Source organism: Myripristis murdjan, chromosome 1 (genome assembly GCF_902150065.1).
Source record: "Myripristis murdjan chromosome 1, fMyrMur1.1, whole genome shotgun sequence".
Taxonomy (NCBI): domain Eukaryota; kingdom Metazoa; phylum Chordata; class Actinopteri; order Holocentriformes; family Holocentridae; genus Myripristis; species Myripristis murdjan.
This window is the reverse complement of record NC_043980.1, coordinates 31358583-31372297: the sequence shown is the minus strand read 5'-3', so window position 1 is coordinate 31372297 and position 13715 is coordinate 31358583. Positions and strand designations below refer to the sequence as shown.

Genomic DNA, 13715 nt, shown 5'->3' with positions numbered 1-13715 from the left:
AGGAGTTATGAGGTTTTTGCAGGACAACAGCAAAATAGCTCATTCTGAATGTGGATCGTCAGATTAAGTGTGTTACAGCAGTAAGAGTGGCTTGATTAGATTGCAGCGTTATGGAGATTGTATTGTGCTGGGTGAGTGTCATCTTCCTGCAAAACAGAAATTCATATTGTTCCTGTTGTTGACTGTCCCCAGTTCACTCCCATTCGCTCCGCCCACCAAAGTGCCGGAACATTATAGAATATTCCAGGATGTCCTTAAGGCTGGATTACTGCAATTTATTGTCCCTGGTGTTGGCGAGTCCTCTTTGTCATGGAGCAGAGCCGGGGCACAGCGCTGCAGCGAGGCCTAATGAACCAGAAAAGAAAAAGACAGAAAAAGTAGAGACAGCATTACACAGGTGCTTGCAGCCCTGTGCCGGCTACCTGTCAAATATGGGATTGAAATAAAGTTTTTTTTTTTTTTTTTTTTTTTTAAAAGCCATACGTTAACTGGCACCCGTGTACATTTTCAGAACTTCTCTGCCCTGACTCCAACCCCAGACCTCTCAGATCCTCAGGTTGTTGTGGCAAGTAGGTGAGGGAGATCGTGCCACTCTTGATCAAAGGCGGCCCTGCCACTGACAATTTCACGAAAAAACTCACATACATGTTTCCACTGGTCAGTTTTGTGTTTTATAATCTTTTTATTTATCAAAATGTGGTCCTTACATGTTTTATTCTGTTGTGTTTTTACATCTGTGCACCTATTTTTTATATTGGCCTTTATTTTCCTTTGCCTCTTGTTGCTGTTCTCAAGCCTTTTTACTACCATCTGTGCACTTCACTATTGATTTTACTCGCCTCTGTTGTGCCCTTTGCTGGAACTGCACAGCTCTTTGGTCAACTCCGTTTTTTAAAAGCGTGTTGTCTTTCTGAACGGACCACGTGGAGTGTTGCCAGGTAGGCTCTAAGTGTGAAGGAGTACTCACTTTTCAGACGGCTGCACTTGCTGCTAATGATGCTGCAATAAATGCAATCAACAGCAGTTGCCTCTCCAATCCCCTCAACCCTTCCCCTGACCCTGAAAAAAAAAAAAAATGCCATCTGGATGGTGAATGTTTCATCCGTCCAGTTGGGGAAATGCACAAAGCAGTGAGAAGTATGAGGGAGCAAAATAAATAAATAAACCTTTTTGCTATTTTTGATATCAGGAGGCTACAGGCCCTCAGTGAGCGGGCTGGTGTCAGCACTGTCCTGAAGTTGCAGGGTTTAATAATGCAGAGAAAATCCATTTATAGGCATTCACTGGAGGGGTAGAGCTCTTGAAATATTAACATCAGGATGGGAGTGGTGTGTTTGTGTTTGTGTGTGTGTGTGTGTGTGTGTGTGTGTGTGTGTGTGTGCTTGTTTCTCTGTTAGTAGATGTGTGTAAGTGCTTGTCCCTGCAGTTATCAGTGTGTTTCTTGTGAAGCTGTGTGGAGCAGCCTGGACAAAAAACTGGATCTGTGATTAATCAAGAGTAGTTGACGTGGAAGGAGTTTGTGTGTGTGCGCGCATGTATGTGTGTGTCTGTGTGTGTGCATGCGGGTGTGCGTTTTCTAGGGGCAAGATTGTGCAATCAAAACTTATATAATCATGTCATCAGCAGCATAAATGACCCAGTTATCGGCTGAGAGGAGGCTGGGTACACTGTGAATTGAGGCCACTGTGCTGCGTTCAAGACATTCCTGCTCAGTAACGCTGTTGTTGTTCTGCCGCGGTCACAGCAGCATGACCAATCACAGGGTGTACAAACATTCCTCATCCTCAGGACTGACAAGGACACAATGGACGTGGCCTTTACAACGCCAGAAGGAAACATCAGAGTCGGTCATACAGGCGACCCAGATGTGATGGATGACAAATAGATTTTAATGGATGTAACTGCTGATTAATTTAAAACTTTTTTTAAAAACTAATTTAAAACTTAACTTTTTCAGTTGTTTGTGCTTAAAACACAGATGAAATATATTATTCTTATGCAGGGTTTGTAACATGTAAAAACATAGCCACCTTGTGAGGAGAATTTGAACCACTTTTTAAACAAAATCAAACAGTTTGAAAGTCTCATTTTATCCACAGTAAGTGGGGCACAATGGAGTTTATTTGAACTGGTAAATGACTTTATTTTTTAAAGGAATACTCCAACATTTACTGCAAAATCCCTGTTTCCTAACTTACCCAGACTGAAACAAGACGTTCGATACCATTTGATATCATTTTCGCCTGTATGTACAGTGGTTTGGCTCCTATGGGTTGGTTCCTATGTTAGCTTAGCATAAAGACTTGAAGTCTATGGGAGTCATTAGCCTAGCTCTTTCAAATTGAGAAAATAGAATACTTGCTATAGAACTCCTTTAAATTACTCATTTATTTTTTTTACAAATCAAAAGAAAAAATACTTTAAAGCACAGTAAACTAAAGAAAAACCTGCAAGATGCTTCTTGGAGCAGCAAATGTGTGTAGGCTATAAATAAAATTGCAGGCCCTGCTCATAAAAACAACAAACTGAAAACTTTTCTGTTTCCCAGCAGCCCGTTTTTCCCCTGAGGATAGTGTGTTTATGTTTTTTAAGACACTATAATGTAATTTATTGTGCTTTTCTGCTTTATTGCTTTATTCAGTTAAGTTGTTTTTTATATTTCATGGTTTGAACTTGCTGTTTTTTTTTATTTTTTTTATTGTTATTATATTTTGTGTTGTTTTCAATGCAGGTCAATGCGCTCCAGTTTTCCTATAGGGACAGTGCAGTGTTGACGTTGAACTAAATTGATTGTTAATGTTGACGGACACAGAATCAGATACTGGGTTTTGAATTTCATCTGCTGATTTTAATTGATGTGCTAGCAAAGAGAATTACAAACAGAAGATCCAAAGGGAAATGTTTCACCTTTACCCGCTAATTTTCCTCCTCAGTACTTATTCCCTTTTTGTCTGCGAATGCAAACTCAGCCCCGTCATCTCCTCCTCTCAGTCTGTCGTCTCTGCTACGTCTCTGCTCCGTCTCCCTTTCCCCTCTGTTTTCATTTGATTAAACAAGTGTCCTGAAACGTCCTCTTCATGGGGGAAAGTCGCACACTTCTCAACAGACAGTGAGACAGAGAGAGAGAGAGAGAGAGAGAGAGAGAGAGAGAGAGAGAGAGAGAGAGAGAGAGAGAGAGGAGACACTTAATCCACTTCTGTCCTCACTAAACCTCGTTCGCCCTGTTCCCGTGTTTGTGCAGCTCTCCCATGGAGGCATTCTTCAAAATGGAGGGTTTGTGTGCTTGGCAGGGGACAAGATAACTCTGACACTTGGGGGTCTCTGTAGCTGGTGTTAGTTTTCTTACAGAACCATGAAATGGAGCAGCTGAATTTATTTTCTTCATGGTCTCACTGTGAGGATGTGAGGAAAAACTTGCATCCAGTTGGACTCGATGGAGCCCTCGTCCCACAAACTATGATCAAATGAGCCAAACTGAGACAAATCCATACAGGTTCATCATACTACAGGCATTTTACATCATGTACTCAGCACGTAGACTTAACTCCTGGCCTAGACATGTGCAATGTCACATGTAATATAAACACATTTCCCCTTTGCCCCACTTAGCACACTGCTGCAGAGTTTTCGGCTCCTCATCCAGGTTGAGGCGAGGCCAAAGTGGCAATAAAACTTGTTAAGCTTTTGAACTTTTGGAGTTTGAGATAGAAGATGTGAAAGACGTTAATATTTCATGTCTTATGCATAGTTCAATGCTTGTTTGGCAGACAGTGCATGGAACATCTGCGTCTGTAGCACCAATAGCTGAATGTGTGATTTCTGCATTTGTTTTATCCTCGTAATTTGCCCTCCATATTTCATGGACAGCAGAGATTGAAAGAGATTATGTGTGTGTTTTATCACAAATCAGGATATTCTAGATAAGGAAAATGCAAAAGGTAGCAAAATTTCTGTAGAAATCCTCAAAATCTATCGAAAATCTGATATATTCTATTCTATTTTGCTCTGCTCTCTTCTATTCCTGTCTATTCTATTCTGTTCTGTTCTGTTCTATTCTATTCTGTTCTATTCTGTTCTGTGCTGTTGTATTCTGTTCTGTTCTTTTCTATTCTATTCTATTCTATTCTATTCTATTCTATTCTATCCTTTTTTGTTCTGCTCTCTTCCAGTGCAGTCTACTCTATTCTGTTCTACTCTGTTCTAGTGTAAAATGAGGATACTGCATTCATTTCATGCCCAAGAGTGCTGCTTTTGAAAGCTTTTACTTATTTCACAGCCCCGTCCCCTGCAGACAGTCACTTTTTTGCAGCTGATATAAGAGCATTTGTGTTTGAGTTTTTGGGTCCATTTCAGGTTAGGACTCAGCTTCTGTCCTCGTGTTGCCTCTAAATCCTAAATCGCTTTCCCTTGAACTCTGAACGCTGCACCCATGAGCAGAAATTTAACTGGTTTAATCCCCACACACTGCACATGCGGCCGTGCAGCCATCAGCAGCTCATTACTGCAGAGCTGATGTGCGGCCTGGTGGGAGGTGGGCGTGAAAAGAGCGTTGGTCTCGGTGGATAACACACAATTTCTGGCCAAGGAACAACTCGGCACCATAATTACCAAGTTTCCAATGTGTGTGAATGCGGCTGTGTGGCTGAGCGTTGCCGTTCTCACATGATGTGTGTGCACTGGTATCATTAGGATGTCATTTAAAAGCCAGTCCTGTAGCTGTGATAGTGAGACAATTTACAACTCTTCACTTAATGATCTGGTGACATCATCACCATGCATCCAACTAAGCGTTGTTTACATTAAAGGATAAATCCACCAACAATCTTTAGCACTTTTATTAGTAATATGTACCTTTCACACCAGGGTCTGGTAACTGGTCAGATGTAAAAAATGTGACCTTCATTTAACCAGAACAAATTGCTATATTCAAGATACAGTGGAGTGTAACGGAAAAAACATCATGTTTTTAAATCTTCAGTGATAAACATCAGGTTGTCAGTCCCTCAGAGGAAAAAAAATAATAACTTCTTTTGCATTTTCCACTGATGTTCGACAGTCTCGCCAGCAGAAATCTGTCTTCCCTCTGACAGCAGCCACAAAACATATTTCCACAATGGAAAAGCTCCCATATAACACTATTGCTGTCACTATCACCCTATCCAGTTGTTTATACTGGCTGCAAAAAGTTGAGGCAAGTTCTCCAGAGGTCATTAAAAGGCATCCTGGGAAATGTAGGAAATCACTGACTGAAACAGTCACACATGATGCAGGTTGATACCAAAAAACTAAAATGTTTTTTGCCACAAAATAAATCAAAGCACTGTCATCACAGATAGATGATATTCAACAATGTAAGCGATTATCTCATGGTGGATTTTTCCTTTAACTTCCCAGAAGCTCCATCTGTTGTTATCATCATCATCTTTGCTTTTTCCAGCTGAATGCAAGTTCACACCTTTTCTCTGACAAAAGGCATTCTGGGAATCAGTGGCGTGCACAACTTCTGAGAAGTGCAAGGACAAAATAACACAGCATCTTTGGTTTGAGTCAGACCTGAAACCGTTGTTTCACACATTTCCCTTAATTCGAATAGGCAGAAATTCCAGAGAATTGATATACGGCTCTTCCTCAGAAATGCCAGAGGCTCTGAGGCACAAAGTAGTGGCTTTGTTTCCATTTCCAGCATCTAAGAAAATGTTTTCTTTTCAACACAGGGAGGCACTCAGGCAGTGCTGTTTCTGATGCAAGTGAAGAGGCATGTCATGACCATTTCTATTTCATTTGCTATTTCAAATCATGGCCCACATTCAGCAGAAGTGAACATACAGTAAACTGCAAAAATACATACAACAAATAGGTGTAAGCGTTGGTTTCCATGTCCTAACAGATACTTCATAATGCAGTTCAACATATCACTTTTTTCTCTCACTTTTTTTTTTTTTTTAATCCAAAGGAGCTCCAGAGTCTGCGTAAGAGAAGAGGGTGAGTGTGTTGTGATTTTAATGAGAGGATGGAAACATTCAAGTGGCCTTAAACGCTCACTGCTGACTAATTTAAACTCTTGAAGAGAGATAAGGTTTTTCCTCTGTAATTTTATACAGCTGTTGTGGTCAGTAATTTTAGTTTTGACCCATATCTGTCGCTCTTTGGGTCTAAGTCATGATTCAGGGAAGATAACAGCATCAAAAATGTTTTTAATCAAGATATATCATAACTGCTGAAACAGCTGGACTCCACGCGACTAAATTACAGCGTTTATTTCAGTTTCACCTTTTCTCTTGGAGGTCATTTTTTTAAATAGTAGATATAGATTATGATTTAAGTGGTGCCTTCACACTGTTCACTTTCTCTCTTTGTGAAACTTAAGCCTGCACGTCTGAACTGACTGTGACGGCGGACATGTCGTGCCACAGAGGGCCTGGCACGACATGGGGTTTGAACAGAAAATAAACAAAATCACTTCTGGCGAAAGATGAAAACAGTAGAGATTAAATCATAACATTATTCTAAGTATTTTTTGTGCGTGTATGATGATGCATTTGCATTTGTGTGTGTGTGTGTGTGTGTGTCTGAGTGTGCACGAGTGCATGTGGGTACTTGTTTTTTCTTTTGTGTTTCTAAGTGCATGCATGCCCGTGTGTGTGTGTGTGTGTCTGCTAAAAAACCATGCAAAAGAATGCACGCAAAAGAAAGAAAGGGCGGGAGGGAGCTTGTCATAACATGATGACGCCCTCCATCATCTGACATAATCAGGATGGATCAGTGAGCTCTGGGTTACATAAGCAGATTTTCATCCTAACCTCACTCTTACCCAGAATAGCAGCAGTGTGGCCACAGCTGCCAGCTGCCTGCTTGTGCCAGCCTGCGTGGGTGTTGCCTGCTCGTAGCGGTGGAAGACTCCCACCTAGTGGTCAAAGGGAGACGAGTGACATCACACTTGGCCACTGTTCAACTTTTTCAAACTGGGCTGTTGCCGCTGTGAAAGCAGAGGTGGGGATTTTTTTGAGTCTGCTTTGAAGGAAATGCTGTAAGCTGCAGATTTTAGAATATATATATATATATATATATATATATATATATATATATATATATATATATATATATATATATATATATATATATGTACATACATATTGAGTTTTGAGTCCATGCAGGTTAGATTTGGTCCGTGAGTAAAGCTCAGAAAATGTCTAAGTAAACAAAATCCCTGCTAATGACCAGTATAAGACTTGAAGGTATAATTGCATACAGCCCTGGAGTAATTAATCCCCTCAGCTGTAATTTTCCCTTTTAGTAACTTGTTCTCTTTATTTCATGACAATGTCATATGTATTATGTATCTACTGGTTGTAACTCATCATATTTCTATCAGGGAAAATATTCAAACTGAAGATGCCATTGTTTTGCATCATTACCTTAAATAGAAAATATCAAGGCCTGCATGTGTTGTGCATCATATTACACACATTTCCCTGGAATTCAGTGTTTGCTATCTCTGGAAACCTTGGGATCGCCACTAGAATTTCCCATAAAGTTCAGCGGATTTTAAATAAGCAGCGTGTATGATAATGATGAACCCCCTGATGGGTCTGGCAGGTTTGAGGAGGTCAAAGACATTTCCAGTATCAGGGAATGATAAATAATGTGATAAATAATGTCATATTGAGAGGCATTTTTACAATCAGATGTCTTTATTGAAATGTGAAAATGAAATGACTGAAAAAACTTTAAAAGCACCTTCTTTATAATATACAAAAGTGGTGCGAGAATATTGTGCTATAATGATATAAAAGATTATCATCTTGTTAATAAATATATTGTTCATTTTTAGAGGATAGTAACCTGTTGGGTGAGAAGGCAAATTATATACAGCTTTAACTTTTTCATCATGAGGAATACAACAAACACTTAATGCATACATGATTCTTCTTAAACTTAAATAACATAAAATAACATAAATTAGATGACAAACAAAGGCAGCCCTGCATCTTCTGTATCGCATAGTTTTACATATACATGTGAAAAATCTAATCGAGTAAAACTCTTACTTGATAGAGACATTAAATGAAGATATTAAATCATCATACAGGTAATGCAGTCATGACTTTGATCTGTGTGTGTGCACTATATATCCTATTATAATCTACAACACAAACAGACACACACACCTTTTGGTAAGCTTGTTAGTGTTAAAGTCTGCTGTCTAGCTGCCCCCGGGGTCTACAGTGTATGCTCCTGTTTTTGGTGCCATTATCCCTTATTGATGACAGCATGCTAACTATAAAGCTGGTGTGTGTGTGTGTGTGTGTGTGTGTGTGTGTTGCTAGAGAGAGAGAGAGAGAGAGAGAGAGAGAGAGAGAGAGAGAGAGAGAGAGAGAGAGAGAGAGAATAGCTTAATCCAGTGTTTCACTTTGTCGAGTCCCATTCCTCAGTGTTCAAATGTCCATCAATATGCTTAAACAAATTAAATACAATATATACAAATTCACATCTATCACATTAAAAGCTTCTATATTGCTTGATGAATTGTTGATTAAAGGTATGCTATGCCACACTTAGGGTCATTTGAAGTGAGGACTGTTTTACTGACATAAAAAGACAGCCAAGTAGATTCAGCTATCAAATTTGTGCTTTTTTCCAAAATTATTTTTTCTCTTTTTCTATGCCATATTACACATTTGTTTTTCCTCAGTTGAATCTACACAGTCCTCACTTTTTTTTTTTTTTTTTTTTTTTTTTTTACATAGTGCACCTTTATTGGTGGCTTTTTAAGTTGTGACATTTCATGAAGGTCTGTGAAATAGAGGTGTGCCAAGGTATTGAAGTGTTTTGAAAAATTAACACAAATATACACCAACAGAGCTGTTGTATTCTAACAGCGTGTGTTAAAATGCCAAATTTGACAAGTGTTATCAGCAACATTTTCACTTCCAGGCCCCACATGCTTGATGTATGTAATGTCGTTCTACCAGTGTCTGTGCTATAAGATACATTTTCATGAGCTACAAGTCTGCGTGTGGGCCTGTTTGATAACCCCTCAGATAATCTGGTACAAATTTGGGGTATAGGACTCATCATTAGTCCAGGACTACGAGCACAGTCACTTAATAACCCTAGTGCACCAGTGTGTGTATGCATGTGTGTGTGTCAGTTGTGCCTCTTCATGTGCAGAGCCAGGTGGTCGGAGCGGGAGAAGGCCCTCTGACACAGCAGACACTCGTAGGGTTTTGGCCTGTGTGCTTCCGGTAGTGACGCGTCAGCTCATCGGAGCGGGCGAATTTCCAGCCGCAGCCCTCCCATGAACAGTGGTACGGCTTTTCTCCTGATCAGCACACACACACATATGGTGATGGACATAAAAACAAATGGTGAATATGAAATCATATCTTTATGAACTCACTATTCCATTCTTGTTCGAGAGCAACACAATGCCTTTAAGTGCAGACACATAAGCTGTGACAACACAAATGCACTCATCCTGTTTTTTTCCTAAATTCAGCCTTACCCAGTGGCCCTTGCAGATCTGTTGCAGACTCACCTGTGTGGGTGCGGAGGTGGGCCTTGAGGTGGGAGCTCTTGGTGTAGGTCTTGCTGCAGCCGGGGTATTCACAGCTGTGGATGGCAGGCCGCTTTTTCCCCGTGGCCCGCCTGCCACGCTTCCCCTCCACCCCACCAGGGGGGAGCGGAGACCCGGCCAGCAGTGGCTGCTGCATGAGGGAGAAATGAGTGCTGGCCTGGCTGTGTGTATAGTTGCGAAAGAGGTTGGCATTTTGAGTGAGGTTTGGGATGTAGCTGTAGTGTCGCGGGTCAGGGGTCAAGGCCTGGGGCGGGAGGAACCTGCTGTCGGGGAAGGCCACCATGGAGGGGTGCTGCTGGGGATAACAGAGGTTGAAGTCCCAGGATGTGGCTTTATTGAGGTTTCCTCTGTCACTGCTGTGTCTCCCCATGTTGCTTCCTTGAGGAAAACCAAACTGGCCAACATTAGGCACACTGGGGAACGCCGGCCGGCCCGGGTGGTCGTCACCGTAGCTCCTGTTGTACAGTTCGGGAAGCACCGGTGCTGCGGTGTCAACAGGGGGCACGAGCTCCACCATGGGGCCGCTCATCTGAAGGCTGTCTTGCCCAGCCTGGTCCTTGAACGTACCCACCTCTTGGTACATGGTGCTTTGGTCGAGCTGCGGACACCGCTGAGTGCCGTTGTCCAGAGGAAGAGTGAAGTCAGGTGACGAGCCACTCCATTCAGACAGCAGCAGCTCGATGTCCCAGGACGCCTCGCTGTCCTCGTCCATGTGCTCCTCTGTCAGTGGCTGAGAGACCTGCATCGGGTCGGCGCTGCCAGGTGACAGTCTGTTGCTTAGAGAGTCCAGATTGAGAGAGCCACCATCAGACTTCCACACCTGGGAGGTGACCAACAACAAAAGACGTTATATATATATTTTTTAAAAAATTGAGAAAGGTTATATGCAACAAGTCAGTTAAAGTTCAACATTAGAGTGCAAGCCCAAATAAATATTAAGAAGACACCCAGTGCAGTGTGTATCTGAGTAATCAGCACAGCAAGATGTATCATACGTGACAAATATTAACATTTAGAACTTTGAATCCAGCTGGAATCGCTTTAGAAGAGGCGACAGCATGGAAGGAGCAAGAAGGTTTTGTCAGATTAGACATGCTATTTATGACTTTAAAAGAACACAACACTTACCCTCATACTGTCGCTGGAGTGAGCAAAGTTGGAGAAGGAGCTGAAGGACGGGAGCACAGCCTGCGTAACAGCCATCAAGCACTTTGACACGACGCTGGCTGACAGTGGTAACGACAACAGCAACAGGTCTCTTTTTTCTTTTCTTTTTCTTTCTTTTTCTTTTTTTTTACATAACCATCTTAACCTCAACTATCACAAAGTCAAACGCGAGCTTAACAACCCCTTCATCCCAGTTACAGTTCAGCCGGTGCCTGGGCCGCAGCAACAGTTTGTTAACTCTGTCTCCTCTTCTCCATTCCCCCCCCTCACTATCTCTCCCTCCTTTCTCTTGTCTATCTCTGTCAGCTGCGAGCTTCACTTCAAATCTCTCTGTTTCATGTAGGTTTTGACCGTTAGGAGGTGGAGCGTAAACTTGAGTATTTAACCGGCTCCTTTTCTATATCCCTTAAGATTGTTCATGTACGCTCACAAGTTTACTATCTCGCCTCAACTCACTGTCTTCCTGCTCTGTGGGATTGAAAAATGCCACGCTTTAATTTGACTAATGCATATTTAGAGGACAAGCAGCCAAGATAGTCTCTCAAATGATCTTGCAAATATATGACCCAACAACAGAGTCTTTATGCAAGTTTAAAATATTTTCAGATTGTTGAAATCAAGGCGTTTTAACGCCGACGTGCTTGACTGAATCCATTTTGTGTCTCACATCACAGAAAACAATTTCTTTTGAGGTAAATATGCCTCAGGGCCACATGGGAAGCTTCTTTGAATCTGTAATTTTACAAGAGGCCTGTTACTTTACATTTGAATATGCTTAACAGCAAAGACAGCCTCAAGAGAAATATGGTTTTGTTAACTAAAGCTACTTTAAAAAAAAAAAAAAAAAGAGCTCAAACTATTCTGTAAAAATGATCATACCACATGCAATTGCATACCTGCTAAAATATCATTGTTCATGAGATATTCTATTGGAAATAAAGTGCAAATAATGTTCATTGTGTTCATACTACCAACTGTCTGACTGATTCAAATAAAAAAGAATATACACACATCCCAAATTATCCTAAGTCTAAGTTATCCACTGGAAGAAGTACAAGAAATTTTTCTAATGTCCATCTCCTGTAGATTTTCCCTGAGACGCCTGCCAGAGGCTTCAGTCTGGACCTGAAACACGCCAAACAACCCAGTCTGGGCTCCTCAAATAATAATAACAACAAAATAATAATAATAATAATAATTTAAAAATAAATAATTAAAAGTAAAGTCAACTTCAAACCCTTCTTTTTTATAGCCACAATTATTTGGACCTGCCACCAAGTAGCTCTCTCCACCTCAAAATGACAAAAAGATCAAACTATGTTACCATCCAGATGTTTTATATTTAATTGGACTATAACTCCAGAAAAAAAATATAGCGCAATCATTCTCCAACACTGCTGACTGATGTGTTGCTCTCAGTATTATTTTTCATTCACAAGTAAACAACCCACTGGCTGTCAGATGATTGGCGGCTGTCCAACAAGGCCTGCCTCAGCACACGCCACGTGAGGCTGAGTACATGTGTGCATCATGAGGAGTGAGCACTCATAACATATTGCATTAACACAGATATTTTATTGCAGGGGATATGTTTAGACTTTCAGTTATCATGTTATACAGTGTGATAGACAGACAAACAATAGTAAATAAGTAGTCAGACTGATAGACAAACTCAAACAAACAAACACAAACATAAAAGATATGGGATACATTTCATTCAGCCTTAAGAAAAGCTGCAAAAAAACACTCCGTTCTCTTTCTGAGCTGATTGCTGCTACACACACACACACACACACACACACAGGTTAGCGTCTGTCTCTCCTGGCTTGGTAGTGTGGCTCTGACTTCGGAGAAGACCTGTGTGTGAAAGGTGATTATATTCTGGCCTGTGTTTATCTGTTGCTGTGGGGCCGAGGCAGCTCGCTGTCTTTCTACAGATAATGGAGCTCAGACTGCTGCTGGTCCCTGATGATGAGACCACCACTGATAAAGACCCTCTCTCTCTCTCTCTCTCTATGGCTAACAACTGCACAACATGTCCATACACACATCTATTGAAACACTGCGATGGAAACACTGCAACTTTATCTTAGAACAATTGTGTGAGATTAAAAAACAAAATCCAAAAACTGGAACAAATTCCAAATATAAAAGGAGAGCTTACTTGACGTACCTACACCATATGGTCAAAAGTATTGAGTCACATCTCTTACTCATTGAATTCAGGTGCCTCATTCAGTCCTGTTGCCACAGGTGTATAAAATCAAGCACCTAGCCATGCAGTCTGCTTTACAAACATTTGTGGAAGAATGGCTCATTCTAAAGAGCTCACTGAATTCAAGCGTGGTACTGTTATAGTACCGTAATAGGATGCCACCGCTACAACAAGTCAGTTTGTGGAGTTTCTTCCCTCCTAGATAGTTCAAGATCAACTGTAATGGTATTATTGCAAAGTGGAAGTGTTTAGGAACAACAGCAACTCAGCCACAAAGTGGCAGACCATGTAAAGTTACAGAGTGGGGTCACAGAGTGCTGGGGTGTGTAGTGCGTAAAGTGGCCGACGCTCTACTGACTCAATAACTGCAGAGCTCCAAACCTCCTCTGGCATCAACATCAGCACAAAAACTGTGCATCTGGAGCTTCATGGCATGGGTTTCCACAGCCAAGCAGCCGCATACAGCCTTATATCACCAAGCACAATGCCAAGAGTCAGATGGAGCGGTGTAAAGCACACCACCACTGGACTCGGTCGGCCTCGGCCTCTTAGTTCCAATGAAAGGAACTCTTAATGCTTCAGCTTACCGAGGCATTTTGGACAATTCTGTCCTTCAAGCTTTGTGGGAACAGTTTGGGGAAGGCCCTTCTCTGTTGCAGCATGACTGTGTCCCAGTGCACAAAGCAAGCTCCATAAAGGCATGGCTGGCTGAGTTTGGTGTGGAAGAACTTGACTGGCCCGCACAGAGCCCTGACC

The 13715-nt window shown here is 41.5% G+C and overlaps 1 protein-coding gene across 1 annotated transcript; it reads right to left on the bottom strand.

The window, feature by feature from the left end:
- Positions 1-8816: 8816 nt before the first annotated feature.
- Positions 8817-11121, bottom strand: klf1 (Kruppel like factor 1 (erythroid)). The gene is given in 4 exon segments (XM_030070559.1): positions 8817-9230; positions 9233-9322; positions 9539-10397; positions 10706-11121. Coding segments are annotated over 4 exon segments (1107 nt in total). The 5' UTR covers positions 10781-11121; the 3' UTR covers positions 8817-9147.
- Between the last annotated feature and the right edge of the window lie 2594 nt (positions 11122-13715).